Source organism: Caenorhabditis remanei, chromosome X (assembly GCF_010183535.1).
Source record: "Caenorhabditis remanei strain PX506 chromosome X, whole genome shotgun sequence".
Classification (NCBI taxonomy): domain Eukaryota; kingdom Metazoa; phylum Nematoda; class Chromadorea; order Rhabditida; family Rhabditidae; genus Caenorhabditis; species Caenorhabditis remanei.
Window position 1 is genome coordinate 6,176,792 of NC_071333.1, and position 16,613 is coordinate 6,193,404.

The 16,613-nt window shown below is 38.7% G+C and overlaps 2 protein-coding genes across 2 annotated transcripts; one reads left to right on the top strand and one right to left on the bottom strand.

The window, feature by feature from the left end:
• Window positions 1-165: 165 nt before the first annotated feature.
• GCK72_023178 (uncharacterized protein) lies at window positions 166-606 on the top strand (the record flags this gene model as incomplete). Its single annotated transcript, XM_053735273.1, has 2 exons — window positions 166-226; window positions 431-606. 2 exons carry the CDS (start codon window positions 166-168, stop codon window positions 604-606), a joined length of 237 nt encoding a protein of 78 aa, XP_053578839.1.
• Window positions 333-12,278, bottom strand: GCK72_023179 (uncharacterized protein; the record flags this gene model as incomplete). The annotated part of the gene is made up of 12 exons (XM_053735274.1): window positions 333-392; window positions 447-602; window positions 658-1,416; window positions 1,609-1,774; window positions 2,354-2,469; window positions 2,603-2,695; window positions 5,934-6,620; window positions 6,671-6,877; window positions 6,931-7,033; window positions 7,258-7,354; window positions 10,043-10,149; window positions 12,166-12,278. 12 exons carry the CDS (start codon window positions 12,276-12,278, stop codon window positions 333-335), a joined length of 2,664 nt encoding a protein of 887 aa, XP_053578840.1.
• Window positions 12,279-16,613: the final 4,335 nt, after the last annotated feature.

The following is a 16,613-nucleotide window of genomic DNA, read 5'->3' on the forward strand; positions in this document are numbered from 1 at the left end:
AGCAAATAGTGCTGGCGTTTTCTACATAGTAATAAATGTTGGGTGATGAGGACTGTTGAAAGCACTGTACATGGTAAGGCGGTGAACTATTACGGAATAGATAAGTGTTGGTTGATGGGCAAAAAGGGTAATACCGTCAGAAGTGTGTAGTTGAGAAAGATTTGTATGGGGGAACGAGAAAAACGGCTAGAGTTGGGGGGTATTGTGCAATGGGAGAAGTTGATGGGTGAGTGACAAAAAACCACGTATTTACAAAACACAGGGGAAGTAGAACATGAAAATGTTGAAGGCAAATAATTTTGAGAAATAGAGTTTTGAGATATGGAAGACATTTAGTGTCCGTCAGAGAGTTGAACGCCAGAGTCTGTTGTGTCATTGCCATCGTTGAGTTCCTATAATAACTGGCTAATTTAAAGTGTGAAATTTTCAGTTTTGAAAATGGTTACCTTTGGACGCAACTCGTCAGTCTCGGTGGCGGATCCTTCTTCCGCTAACTCATCAAGTGTTGGAATACGAACAGTCATATCAGCAATCAAAGCATTCATCTCATCGGATGCAAGCGAAAGATGGTCAACGTTGGAACAGATTGACCCGTGGGAGTTCTGAAATAATAATCGGTAATGAAAAAATATTGATTCATCAGTTTTATCAACTTACAGAATCCTCATCAAGATCGCATACACTGCTACCTCTCAATTGATTTTGTGTCCACTTCTCCGCTTTCTTGAGCTCCAATTGTGAAATACTGCTGCGAAGTTCTTGGATAGTTTGAATAGCTTCCGAGTACTTCAAGCGATCATTGATCCTTTGTTCGCTCACTTCACTTTCCTTATCAGCCATTTTCTCTTTTTGTTCCTTCAACTCCTGTTCCAACTCTTTCCTCTTTTTCACCAACTGCTCCGACTCCTCACGAACACGTTTCATCTCATCATCTTGTCGTTTCAACTGGTTTGTACACACATGGTTTTGTGTTTCCAGCTCCATAACTTTCTGCCTCATTTCCTTCAATTCAGCCAACGTGTCAGCTTCTTTGATTCGAACACCCATCAGCTGATCTTCGAGTTCACGAACACCAATGCAATGATCTGGTTCTTCAGTCGAACCACCAATGAGTGATGCAGTGATTTTTGCGAGACGAGCTCTAGCAGACGTCAGTGGTGGTGATGGCTGTTGTTGTGTTGAGTGAGCTTCAGAAGTTGAATCCTTCTCAATAGACGCCGATGATGGATCAAATGCGCGGACATGGACATATTTTGCCCAGTGTTGTTCTAGCTCAGCAAGACGTTGACGCATATCCTTGAGGGCTAGTGAACTCTCAGCTTCACGCATTTTGACGGAAATAAGTTCTTCTTGGAATCCGGCCACGTCTTCTGATGGTTCATGCTCGAGTAGTCGTTTGTTGGCCATTTCGAGCTCCTGAAAAAAATAAGGGTGATAATTTACATTTTAGTCGAATTTTTGCAGAATTGTTGCAGAGGAAGCAAAAATGCAAAAATTAATCGTTTGATCTCCGGAAAACTTAATTTCAGGTTATAAAGTGGAAAATAATAATTTTTCTAATTCCAAATGTGACAGTTTCCCTATTGTTTTTTTCACCACCACTCTTACCGAGACTCTGAGTTTTGCGTCCCTCAACGTGTTTTCACTATCCGCCTGTCTGGTATGAGCTTCCATGAGTTCTTGCTGAAGTGAGTGAATGTGCTCAATCATCGACGTATCGTCCACTTGTGTTCCCGTATCCATGATGTTTTCTCGTCTTGTGCTGGACAACTCTCTGCAATAATAACAACAATTGTTGGGTACTTTTTTTCTTTCGTCTCCTTCAAAATCGTGTGTGTATGTTTCTGTGGATATGTGACGAGTCTTGCTGTATGAGGATCCGATTACGTTGTGTTCAATTTGATATGTGTATCAGTTGTCTTCTTCTTTTTCTTCTTCGTTTCGATATCATTCCCTTATCCTCTTGACCGCAAATCAATCAAATTAGAGTGACGGTGATTTCGAAATTTGTGATTAGGATTGTGTCGAAAGGATGAGACATCGAAACGAAGGATATGATAAGATCGATTTTAATTTTTGATTTCGACCTAGTCAATCAATTCATCCTTTTCCCTTCCTCACAGTTTCAATATTTTTTGGAATATTGAAAAGAAGAATGAGTAGAGAGGAAAAGAGAACAAAAAGAAAAATGCTTGGTTGCCGCATACACAACGCAGTGTTTGTACACGTCACAGACGCTTTCCATAGCGGACAGGACAATCTAGTTGAGGTTTAGCTAGTTAGATAGTTTGGCTAGACCATCTCCCTCGCTAGTAATGATGATGCTAGCGGAAGATCGTGTCGGTTCTCTCACCTGATAGTCTCATAGGCACCCTCCAACTTGCGGTGAACATCAGAGTTCATGTCTCGCAACTTGTTCAATTCATGTGCAATGTTGATGTAGTTCTCGGCCTCCTGGGCAAGATTCACCTGAAACAGAAAAATAAACTGGTTTTCTTGTTGCTAATTGTATTGTTGTTGTTTGGTGGAGAAACATTTTCAACAAAAGAAGACAGATTATGGTCTCTTAGTTTCTAGAATGTTCCTTCGAACGGCTACTCACCTGTCCTTTCACAAGACGATCGGCGAGTGCCGAAGATTCTGCTTCCAGATAATCAATGCGCTGACGTAGAAGACGGTTCTCCGTACGAAGACGCTGAAAAAGTAAAAGCTTATTTCAGTCATCCTATTTCTCGTGACCATGTTAATTCATATATTTACCCCATCCCGTCGACCCGTGTTCTCTCATTGTTCCTGACACATAATATTTGTTGCGGGAAGTTGATTGAAAAATGTGGCGCGGGGCGTTCAAACAGAAGCTCTCCCATTTCCCTTAGAACTCTTGTGGGGGGTGTTTCAACATATGTGTATTTGTATGTGAATGTTGAGCTGAGAAGGGGGGAGAACAGAAGTTTGAGTGAGTGAGATCAAGAGTGTAAGGCGAATTGCATCGCCATCAAAATCTAGATATATTGCAGCGGCTCAGTAATTAATGATGATGACTTGCGATTTGTCACACTCATATGAACCCTTTGACTTGCTTTGCGTACCCTTTTCAGGGAACTCAAAACAATCTAAAGCCATTCATCCTGAGGGTGCTGCTCCTTTTTTTCTTTCTAAAAACGTACTCAATGCATATGGAATTAGGCTCCCTCATCAGTCACTCCATAGGGACAAAAGACAATGAGTGACAAATTTCGCCCTTTCCAAAATAATCATCTCACTGTTTTTCGCGTGTGAGATTATTGGAGAATAATGTTCATTTATCCTCTTCTCTCCCTTTTCCAGTAGACTGGTTTTACGCCCTTCTTTCACAAAACTGTCTATGTATGTACAAGTATACGCGAATATACATAATGATGATGATGATGAAACGAACAAATCAAATTTAGTGCCGGTGACTGAATTCCAATTGTGGTCTGGCGACCCCTTACTATGGACAATGGCAAAAGTGTACGCCCCGGGGAGGGTTACATAACCTATGCAGTTTACGAATCAAACCAAAACTGTCAGAGAGGAAAAACGAGAACTGTTCAAGTTTTGGATGAGAGTGTACTCTATATAATCTAATATAATAGTTCGTTTCCATGTTGACTGTACTATAAACCCTCCTATAAATGATGATGGACAAAAAATTTGGGGAGAGATGGAAAAACCACTCGTAGAGGCCAACTTCTCTCGTTTTTTTCTCTTTCTTGGTTTTATTTTATTTTATTTTACGATCAAATGTCAAGACAAATATTTCTCGGAAATGGAGGCAAAGGTACCAACATTTATCGGCAAGGGTAAAAGTTTAATGTAGAAAAAGAGATTTTTTGACCTTCTCAACTTGAGTATGCTGATTAGCAGCAATTTGTTACCTTTTTCGTCCAAATAAATCGCTGTTTTCCAATTTGTGCGCGGGTTTTCATGACTGGAAAATGAGAAAATGTTACTAGATTTACGAAAGATGAAGAAATATTGAAAGTAAAGAAATGAAGTGTGAAAATGGAAGAAGAATAGGAACACACGCACAATGAGAAAGAGCGTAATGTGTTGGTCACTCAAGATGAATGAAGTAATATTAAAAGAAAAGGAGGAGAATGAGAGGGACGCGATAGAATGGAAGACACTAAGAGGGAAGAAGAAGAAGGTGACGGAATGATAATTAGTAGCAAAAGTAGTGGAAGAAGCTAATAGGAAAAGAGAGGTGGTTTCAGCTACTTGGGAGCGCCACCCGGTCGGGTCGATCTATGAAACGGGAAGGGCGGGTCGGAGGACTCCGCCCAGTTTGCGCTCGGTGAGGGCGCTCTACCTTTGATTTGTTTCTGTTTTTGGTTGGACTGATGAACACTAGTTAGAGAAACTTTGCGAAATGAAAAAATAGAAACTTAAGAAGTGAAAAATAGAACGAAGGAATAGAAAAAGTCTTGTTACAACACGAAATTCTCTTTTTCTCTTCTTTTTTTCGTCTTCGCCCCCGGGCCTGATCGACCGACACATAACGACTAAGAGACTAGCCAGTTAGTCACCTGGGGGCGGAGGGAGAAAGAGACGACGAGGAAGAATAAGAAGAAAAAGGAATGAAGACCGGAAATAATCAATCGACTGTTTTGAATGATGGAGATGAGTCAAAAAAAGTCTTATCGATTTGTCGATCATTAAAATTAGAGAGTGAAAGATTGGTAGAAAATCAATCATGACACACAAACAAGCACACACACGGAGACCCTATCTTGAAGCTCCTTGTTTTATTGCCGTCAAGTGGGAGGTGGTAAACAGTGACACTATTCTTCCCTCAACTCTCTCTTTTTCTCGCTATCGAAATTTTTAGAACATGCAAAACATTACCGAACACTAAAATCTCTTTTTTTTTCTGTTTTTTGACCTCTTCAAACGGACATGTGAGCTAGCATCGCCTCTTGTTCGATAAGGAAATGGTTATGAATGCAAAAGTAGAGTGAATGTCAGCAGGTAATAGAAAAACGCAAAAAAAACTGAATAGGTGTACGTGGGTGTGTCATTTCTTGAATACTACAAAAAATTGGACAAAAGTCGGGGGTCCTCACTTAGTCACAAAACTTTATGATATAAAATAATGACTTTTTGAAGAACCCAAAAATATGAAACCGTAATCTGTAAAATGTGTCACCAAAACGGGGTTGTGAACCATAAAACCAAAGCAAACAGTTTCGACATTCAGTTGAAATATTTTGATGATTCTCGATCAACTAGTAGAAACCGTAACATAGAGGAACTAGGTAACTGGGCGTGCCTACTTATTTTGGCGGCCTAACCCAAATAGGTAGTCAGAAAAATGGCGTGTTACTAGACAATGTACTTTCACAAAGAAACTTTGATCGTTATGAAGAAAAGAAAAAAGAAATTCGACATCAAAAGGAAAAGATCCTCCAGTGTCAAAAAGTGATATCATTTAGGAAGATAGTAAAAACAGTGAAAAATTTTCGGAGAAGAAAAGCAAAAGAAAATTCTAAAAACTGTCATGGAAGACATGTAAAAGCCGATTGATTTTAAAGATAGCTGTACAATTTTTGCCCAGAAAAAATTGAGTTGGCGCTCACAGACTATACAAAATCAGAGAGAGCGGGAAGAGAAAACGACACGAAACCAAAAAAAAATCGGGAGGAAGAGAGGAGTGAAAAGTGCGTCGTTTCTCTTCATTTTCCATCGCTCTTTTTATCGCCAATCGTCATCCCCCTTCTCATTTCTCATCACCGTGCATGAAAGTGTCTGTGAATCTATCAAGATATGAGATTGTGTATGAGTATGTGTTTGAGCATATTTTGCCCACCGAAACATGTGATTTCCTTACAGCTTGAAGTCTTCTGACAACCGCGGCATCACAAAAATAATGGAATGGCCCCTCTTTTTTCTTTTATGATCCTTTTACTTACCCGCAACTCGACGGCCTCCTCCTGCTCTTTTGTCCTCTTGGCCAGATAGTCCTTTTCCAATCGTTTCATTCGTTTTGCATTAAGCTGAACTTGATTGGCAACAGCGAAGAGGAGATCCGCATCGTTTTCATATCGCTCGCGAACTTCACGTTGGAAGTATTTGAGCATTCCTTCCATATCGAGTCGGAGCAGTTCAATTCTGGCTTGTTGGAGGATAGCGATTGAGATACAGAAGATGTAATCCATGCCTTCTACCAAGAAACAATCCATTATCCGGTTAGCAATATCCAAAGGCATTGTGGTAGTGAAAAGTGTGAGAAACCATGATGAAGCATACATGGAAGTGTCGAAACCCATATTGTTGAAGTGAGTGTACAAGTCTGGCATCTGATCCTGAACGAGACACTCCAATTGGAACATGCACAATCCCAAGTCTGTCATCGTTGGTTTGTATAACTCGCGAAGTCGGTAGTTTTCCATGAGACTGACCAACACTGCGAACGCCTCTTCTTCTGGCATCTGGAGAAGGAGTAGACCAACAATGAATGCACTTCCTTGACAGTATCCAACTTCTTTGTCATGGACTGAGTAAGCCTTGATGACATTAAATAAGAGGGATTGGCCTCTCTCGCCATCTTTGAAGAAGTCGAGTTCTGGATATGTTCTGGGGATGTCTCGTTGAATAACCTAGAATAAATTTGATTCAAAAACAAAACTCTATAAGCTGAAATACTTACTTTCTCATAAACCGAAGTCTGTCGCATATAATCACTATACAAATCATGAACACTTGACACTGATGCATTTGAAAGATTCTGCCAGGCAATCATTCGAAAGTGCTGCGGAATTCCTTTTTTGACCAATTCTTTGATGTGATTCGGACGTTTTTTGACTTCGACCTCCCAGTTGAGTATGAGTTCTCCCCATACGGACCATAGATCTTCCTGGAAATACTATCAAAAAAGGTAACGTTGGAATTTCAGGTTTTAAGCAATACCTCATCTTCTTCTGGAGTATGTGTCTGTTCTCGTGCTCCTTTTCGACTTCCGCTGGATCCTGTCTTTTTCGAGGCGACACTTCGCGAGTCTTCCTCATTTGATCTGAAAATTCGTTTTTCCATTGTCTATGTGTTTGAGAAGCAAATATATGGTTGTGCAATCATCGAAAAACTACAGTATTCACTATTTTTTCTATTTCTCGATTTGGGGCTGATGTGGTTGGTCAATGTTTGACCAACTGCTTTTCATGACTATACGTCCGAAAAATTTCACATTACTATGTCGTTAAGGGATTTTTGAGAATGAAATTAAAAAAAAAACCGTACTTGTTTAACTGCTCCATCTTGGCAAGCAAGTCGACTTCATTGAGTGGAACGGGCTCTCCAGTCTCGCACGGCTCGCCACACTCGGTGTCTGCGGATCCTGCAAAAAATGAGAATAAGAAAAATGAAAGTGAGGGACCTGGATTTTCTCATTTCAAAGTGTCAGTCAACTTGTAAAATGGGAATGGACGAGTAAAACAAAAAAAAGGGGCTAGGAATGAGAAGTGAGAAAAACTAGAGAAACGACCCTACAAGTTTGGTTGGCCATATATACACAAAATGGCAGTAGTGAAAAAGGGAGGAGAAGTCTCTAATAAACGTTTTTTTTTCATTCCACTCTAACGCCTCTTCCGTTTTACAAAGCCAATGGATAGTGGCAAAAACGTGTGGGAGGAAATGACAAAGAACAACAATCGGTTAGTTTATGAACAAAAGACAACCAGAAAAGGGCGGCTATTGAAATAAGCCTAAAATGTAGAGAAGTGTATGCAACAAATATGACAAATGACGACGACACCACTCGGTCCCCCGCTCTTCTGCCATTTTTGCCGCCATTCCGAAACAAACCCAGTCGTTGTCGTGAGCCCCACCACACGCCGCCATGCACTTCTTGTTTTATTTTGGAGACATTTCAAAGCAGAACGATAGAGAGCATAAAGCGAAAAACGGTAAATATGATTTTTTATATAGTTGGAAAAACTGTGTAGTGGGTTTTGGTACGAGAAACTTGAAAGTTTAACAAAACAAGCTGCCAAAAACAGGACAACTCAAGTTTTTAATGTTCATCTAGTTTACAGAAATCAATAATCCTAACCAAAAACTGCAAAATGTCTGCTTCAAAATTCTATATATTTTAAATTTCTATAGGAATAATAATGTCCACCCGAATTTTAATTGAAAAGTGATTATCTATTTTTTATTGTTATATTTAATTTAATATAAGTTCAAAAAAGTTATATCTAATTTAAGTTCAAAAAAATACAGTTGTGTTGCAACAAAACAAGCTTCACATGATGTGATGGCTAATTAACACCTGACCATTCGAAAAAAGAAGAACGAACGGTTTCGAGCGGTGCTTCCACTCGCGCACAGGTGTTTGTTTGTTAAGAGCCCCCTTTGGACGGCGAGACGAAGAGACTTGACGGAAAAATGGGAATAATCAGTTTTCTTTGTTAATGCAAAAGCACACACAACCACACATGACTGAAAAAAGTGGGTTTAAAGATCAAAATGTGATGGGACTGTGAAAATCGAAAATGTGTTTTGGTGCCTGATTGAGACGAAAGTATAATTTGACTGAAAACCAAATTTCTACCCGTTTCTAGAAATTCATTACTCCTCTATCGACCCATCCCTACTGCTGAAATATCTCATGTTTCTAACATTCCCCTTTTCCAAGCGTTTCCTCTAAGATCGTGTCGATAGATTATCCTGAATAAGCATTAATTCAAGATAATGGGCGCAAAAAGATGATGATGTGTACACTTTTCACTTCTTCTCATTGGATATCCAAGAAAAAAACGTTGGACAAACGTTTGTTCGAAGAGGAAGCAATGTTCTACTTTATCCCCTCTCTTTCCACTAAATCATTCTGGTTCTAGGATTCTGATCTACTGGAGTGGAAGACTTTTGTCAAAAGTGGATGGACTAAAAGGGAAACGTGGCGGCGGTCAATAATTTTGTCGGTCTTCCGTGTTTTTCGCTTCACAGTCGGATAAAAAAATGTTTTGCGCAATTTTCAGCGCACCGATAATCGGATTGGCCTTGGGTGTGGGTGCATTAGACAGTCTATCCTACCACGGCCTACTTTTGCACTCCAGATTACATTTTTTCATGAAAAAAGAAAAAAGAAGCAACCTACAAAAGACTAAAAAAGATGAAATAAAAAAAGTGAAGGCAGGAATCATTCATCTACACCAGATAATCAAATCATTGTCAAAAGCAATATTCTATCAGAATATAGACAAGTTAAATTAGTCACTAAAAGACATCTATAGAGATGATTTGATAAAATAAGAATTTCTGATTTACGCAAATGGGAGGAGACGCAATTTCGAAACAGAGGGAATTTTCAAAAGTATAACAAATTGGTCTACCTTAAAATGGTCAATCAATAATTGTAAACAAGCGGGTCGGCGGTCGCAAAGACGTGAATTGTGTGTACATATACTTTCTCTTTTTCTACTTTTACCGTTTGTTATGTCTCTGCGTCTTGCTTCAGTAAAATCTCTATCTTCTCATTGAGAACCACTATTTCATAAGACATGAATAACTTAGGACAAAAAACAAGAATCTTCAATAATTGTGTAATCAAGAACTTTGCAGTTGAGGAGTGGTCGGGACGCAATTAAAGATTCCGGTGACCCGTGGACCCCCTAGTTCCAACTACAAACCCAGTGCTCCTCCTTCTCCACAATGCATACATAAACGAGCAGCTGAGCTCTTCTACTACTACTACTACTTGTTCTCTTTACTATTATTTTTTTAGTTTCCGATTCTTTTCCCATCTTTTCCCTTATTTTCCAACTGCTAGACTATATTCAAATTTACAGGTGTTTGTGCGTGCGTGATGAATAACGTGGCCAGTGAAAATTGATGCATATAAGTGGGAAGCGAAAGGATTTTTTGTCCGTTTAACAATGCGAAAAAACGTTGACAGTGTTTGTTTGCATTGAATTCCATTATGAATAGTAATAGTAAGGGAGATCGAAAAATAGTAAGAACGGAAGACTGGGCATTTCCGTTCAGTAGTAATAGTTATTATTTTTTTAAACAAAATGCAACTTACCGTAGTCCGAACTGCGGCGGAGTGCTGCAGTAGCTGCCATCGGTGGAGACAACTGTGACGGAGAGTTGCGTGGCGAAGATGTAGCGTTCGAGTTTGAGCGTGAATGCCTGAAATCAAGAATAAATATAGTGAAAAAAAACAGAACGAAGCATAATTATTGAGTCATCAAGCAAGATTTTATGTCGAAAGTACGAGTAGATGAGTAAAAATGTCAATAGTGAGAACCGGAAGTCTATCCAATCACTTTTTGGCTAGCACGGAGTTAAACGGAAGAAGTCTAGAAAAAGACTGAGTTGCAGAACAAAAAGGAATCAAGTAACCCTCTCGACACCAAGAAAGCGTCATCTTTTATTTTAATTAACAAAACGTCTTCAGCGCTCACATTGTCAACATGGTCGAAAAACAGAATGCGAGAACTAAGAATCTAATTTTAAGGTGTCTATGCAAATGTATACTTTTTGAAAGGTGGGCGAGTCCTTGTTGTGTCATTCATTCCATTCAGCTTTTTAGTGCTTTCAATGTCCTTATCACTAGCCACCGCCTCTGCATACTTTGATAACAAAGAGGGAGTTCCCTTGAAACACGTCGCATGGAAATTTTAAAGAACAATAAAACCGTTCTAGCAAAAAACTTGTTAAATAAAAAAGTTATATTTTAAAAGGTTGGAATACAATTGTCATAACCGAAAAAGTCGTAAACGACACACTGACGGATGAATGACGGTGACGGTCAGGAAGGTGAGATCAAGCGATATGAGGACAAAAACGAGGAAAAAAAGGTCGGGGTCGTCTAATGCCAACTAATGCCATCCTTACTCCCGCAACGAACGTACACACCACCGCAATGAACGTCCGTATACCGTTAATCAATAAGCGAGCGGAAGAAGGAAGAGGATAAAAGAAGGTGGACTGTCGACTCCTGAGAAATGAGGAAGGACGTACCTCCCTTCCTCGCGCATGAGTGTCTTTTTGTGTTGCATAAATTACGGTGTTCTCTTCTGTATATCCGATGGCTGGGCAGGAAGGCATTGGCGGGAAGTGGCAGAGAGAGATAGAAATGCCCATCATCACTATACAGGTTACCCTTCATCATAGAAACATGTTTTCTCTGCTAATACGCGAGTTAGTAGCATTACGTTCTCTTCCTCTGTGATTTTACATGTTATCAACTATTTGTGGATTTGCACAAAACCCCTGACCTATTCATTGATGACTGACCGCGGAGAAATATTTGCTCGTGTTGTCACGTTCGGAGCAAAAAACGCTCGGTTAGAGCAAAAGTTTTAGTTTTCGAGGTGAGAGAGCAAATAGAACGGTACTATCTTGCACAGATCAGTTCCTTATTTAAAAATCAATTCTTTTCTTGCTTATTTTCTGGTTGGTTTTGGTCAGAAACTCGTCGGCAACGGGATGATGGAATGCCATCATGCTTGTGTACCTTTCTGTTCCAAATTTAGAACGCAGAGAAATGCCGGTTTTCCGTGGCGCCCGCGCCAGTGTATTTTTGGAACTGTCGATGACCAATCGGAGACAAAAATGGTCGGCGCCGCGCACGGACTGAAACGGGTGAAGAGCAATGTGTTATGAACGAAGGAAGCAAGAGGAAGAAACAATGAGGTTTTTTTGTTGGGAAGAAAGAAACATCAGAAATTACTGTTTAATGAATAAAATGAAAGAGAGGGAATCAGGATATGATTCAGAACGTTAGAACAGAATGGTCAGACCAAAATCATACAACAATAGGTTGGCCAAATAAGAAAAATGCAAAATAACATTATGTACTGAAAGTTTCGAATTGAAATGCAGATTTTTAAAATTTGAGAATTGGATACTACGATTGACTTTCAGAGATGTGTTTAGTGCTCGAGAGCCTGTGTAGAAAGATCACCAATGGATTTTAAGCTACAATAATGATTTAGTTCAGAACATGCTCAAAATCTTTAAAAATTACAAAAGATTGATTTTGCAATCTGAAACTATAGTGCACACAGACAATTAAACGCCAAAATGTTTTCGGTTGCATTTCAATAAGTTCATAGGTAAGTACAAAATTGATCATAGATAAGGAGAATATCAGAAACGAAATTAAGTTCCGTAAACTACATACTTGATAAAGAGTCTTACCATAATCTTTCCCAGTCTAGATTGAAGAAGCTTGCAGTTTCTTGAAAGAATGAGGTAGACTGATGGTGTGGAAACACAGATGGTGTCCCGACCAAAGCCGGTGACGGCACCATATTTCAGTAGGAATATAGAAAGTAGCTGCTAGTGAATGAAATTTTGGTACTAGTAGTTGTTATTGTTGTTGTTGTTCGAATTGTTGATAATCAGTCGAAAAGGGATTGAGCTCTGCGGGGTGAGGAAATGTTGAGCCCCCGAGCCGTGTTTTGCGTCCGTCGCCACTACTGTGTGTCTATATGGCCGTCGATGAGAAGGAAGCGAAACAGCATACAGTCCGAGTGAAAAAAGAACGATAGGGAAGGCGAAAAAGTGTGAGAGAGTAGAGGGAGACCGGGCGGCGATCCGGGCCGTGCGCCGCAACAGTCCGAAGTAGGCGTGACAACGGGCGCGAGGTCTGAATCTGTTCGATTTCTTCTCTTCCCGAAAAAGGAGCAAATACTGTGTGTTTTTTTGCGTTCAAGGAGACATACTCTCCTTTTTTAAACGTCTTGGTTTCTTGGGTTTGAGCTCCGAAGAGGGAAAAACAACACGGACGCGCGGGAAACACGAGACTCGCGGATTGTGGGAGAGAACCATCACACTGTGCTTAGCGCCCACCCTTCAGTTGATGTCATTGTTTATTCATTCGGTTAGCTCATACCATATGTGGAACAGAGATAGGTGAAAATGGAATGAAACTACTGGAAATCAAGAGTTTCAACAATAAAAAGTTCAAAACTCACAGTAACTCGGCTACCAAGCTATCAAAAGTCAACTTGAAAGTGACTTTTTTCATTGTCGGCCTTGCCTATCCAAACCGAGTGTCTCACAAGATCGTCGCATTTGAAAAATTAGAAATACAGAAGAAGTTACTGATGAAAAATATGACAGAGAGTTATTTATTATTTCAAAAACTTGGTCACTCCTTGATATTTTATAGTCGATTTCGGAGGGACGTGATATTATAGACATGTTATACTTGAGTTTCAATTAGATGAGGTACCGTTTTTGTTAATTCGTCGAGAAAACTTTTTAATTTCCATTTTGAAAACAAGATCATATACTCTGATTCTTCCATACCGTAGCCTATACCAAAAAACTTATCGGAACCCAATCTCTGCCAAATTTGTCTCGACATTCTCACTAATTCGAGTAAATTCAAAAATTTTCAACAAATCTACTACATGTAACTCGAGCCTAATTTGACCGACGTCTCCTCGTTTATTGCTGTTTGTACTTTACCAACTATTAGTTTTCTTTGTAAGACGTGGCACGAACTGGCAGAAAGGGATACTATTTGAGGAGCAGATTTTGATATTAAATCGGAAGGGAAAAAATATAGTTTCGCTGCAAATATTTGAGGCGATGATGACAGGACAATATGATTCAGAATGCGAAGAAACGGAAGAAAGTTGATGGAGGAAAAAAAAACAAATGGACATAGGTAACGAAACTGAAGGAAGAAGAGTAGAACGCGAAAAAAACAGAAATAATGACGAGATGATCAGTATTGAATGGTCCAGAATAAGAGGAGTGCGGTAGGGCGAGATTTCTGACCTCTCTTTTTTAAGAAAGTAGGTCTAGGATTTTTTTATTCGTGGGAATCAGCAGTTCTATCGATAGTTTAGTGTAATACTGTTAGTTAGAATGAAATAATTCGGTTTATTTTTGTTGGTTTATACTTTTCCTGTGCATAAAAAAGATCTTTTCAAAATAAAAATCATTATTGAAAACAATAAACACAGAAATGTTTATGTTTTTTTCTAGCTAAAAATAAGACGACCGATTTCTGATTTTATAAATATTCTGATAAAAAAACATTAACCAAAACCAGCAAAAATAGATAGACAGGAAGTAATAAAAATTGGACGGTTTGAAAGTTTTGGCAAAAAAGCTCATGATTTTTCTATAATGTCAATTTTCTATTCAGCAAGTCTTTCTATTGAAGTCTAACAAAAATTTCTATATGCTACGTACACTGATCACTATTTGGACTGTGTGTTGACCTTTAATAAATGTTTTAGAATTCTATAAAATGGAGCAAATGACCTCAATGCATCTGGTGAAAAGGAGTCCACAGATGTATCTTAAAGTGCAACATAAGGTTTTTCAACGTTTCGATAAGTTTTGAAACACAATAATTAGGAAACCGAAAATCAATCAGAAAACGTTGCAAAAAGTGGAAATAATAGCGTTTGTTTGCCCTGCAGAAGCCTGTTTGGAAAAGCAGTGCTCCTAGCCCACCCCCGAGGCTTATTTATATAAAACCCATCAACACATTTATGATAGTTATAAAAAATATACAAATCTGTTGACCACTCAGACATAGGACTCCGGATGCATATTTATGCACACTCATATCCGCAGAGTTATGATATGCTATGTTATTCCTTGTGTTCGTTTTTCTCCTAGCAACCAAGCTCATTCTTGGAATTTTACCTAGAAAAAAGTAAAGCGAAAAAGAAAAGCAATAATAATGAAGTTCGTTTCAGAACTCTCGTTTTTGCAATTCACTAAGGATTAAAGAAAAATAAAAATATAGTGCTGAAAACGTTTTGTCTCTGTTCGGACTACATTCTGTAGAAGTTAATTACGTCAGTTTGCCCTTGACGTCAAGCAGCTGAAAATTGAGTCAAATGAAAAAAGAAAACAGAATTCACTAGAAATTTACAAATCAGTACTAGCTTTTCAACAAAAAATGAAAGTCTTCTTTTCACTTCTCTCGAATTTTTGGGAGTGGTCTTGTCAATGAAGAAACTACAATTAGATGGATTAGGAGAATTTGAACTAGTAAAAAAAGACATTAGATTGGGTGGGAGGCCATTGATATATTATTCTGTTGTCTTGTTCTTTTCAATTCCGATTTCTGCACATACCAACCCGACAAAACGACATTGACTAGGGAAGGCCCTCGAGTCAAAGTGGAGTTATGGGACGTGACCTATATCATTGGAAAGCTGAGAAAACGCTGATTTCAAATATATATTCAGTTTTTGCCCTCGAGGCCTGGTATTCGAGAAAAACGAGGTCAAAGTTTGGACCCACTGAAAAGTCATTACCTTTCCGACATGTGTAAAATATCGGCAGCCTGGTGTAGGCGGTAGTGAGGCAGTGCGGCATGGAGAAGGGTGTGGGTTCGGTCCCCAGCCACGCCAAAGTTTTTTTGCATTTTTTGTAATGAACTTTTATGATTCTCTGACCAAGTCTGTCTCACTTTTTCAAGATTTGGTTAATGTTTTATTGATTTTCATGTGAAAATATAAACTATTTGAAACAAAAAAGACGAGAAAAATTTTCCGAGTACTTCACCACTGTTCGACCATCAAATGATGGACAAATTTTTGAAAATTTTTGAAAAACAAATTGTTTAAAAAGTAGTTATTTTCACATGAAAATCAATAAAACATTATCCAAATCTTGAAAAAGTGAGACAGACTTGGTCAGAGAATCATAAAAGTTCATTACAAAAAATGCAAAAAAACTTTGGCGTGGCTGGGGACCGAACCCACACCCTTCTCCATGCCGCACTGCCTCACTACCGCCTACACCAGGCTGCCGATATTTTACACATGTCGGAAAGGTAATGACTTTTCAGTGGGTCCAAACTTTGACCTTGTTTTTCTCGAATACCAGGCCTCGAGGGCAAAAACTGAATATATATTTGAAATCAGCGTTTTCTCAGCTTTCAAATGATATAGGTCACGTCCCATAACTCCACTTTGACTCGAGGGCCTTCCCTAGTGAGTTTGGAACATTGCCCTTCTCAAAAAACTAGATGAGTAAAAAATGTATACAACAACAGAGAAAAAAGAAGAGATAATAAAATAGTGGATGGTATCTATTATTCTCTGAAGCGAAGAATAAAAATGTTTGAAAAAAGTTTTCTGTGGCAGAAAAAAAAGATAAAAGAGAGGAAAAAAAAAATGATATTCATAGAAATGCAAAAGCATGGGAGTGGAAAAGCCAAAAAGGTAGAGGCGCCTTTGTTGATACAAAAATGCCGAAAAAAGAAAACACCGGGATTAGTAAGAGACGATCCCTATTTTTGTGATTTGAATTTTTGAAACCATGTTAATTTTAACTTATAGAGATATTATGTTAGATAGTTCATAAATTTGGTTTTGAGCAGAAACGAAAATCAGAATGCACTATTGCAAAAAAGAAAAGTGCACAAAAACACAATGAAATAAAACAAACGTTTGTTTATATTCAAGATGACAATATTTTCCCTAGCGGGAACTGAGGAAGATTCTGGGAATAATGCGTTTACTCTTTTTTATTACTGATATAAATAATTAGTTGTTGTCGCAACTGTAGTGAAAAAAATTAACTGAACATGAGATACTATCCGCCGCTTATTTTTTACAATTCGTTCCCAATAAATATTATCCCTCACTATAAATCAACTAGTT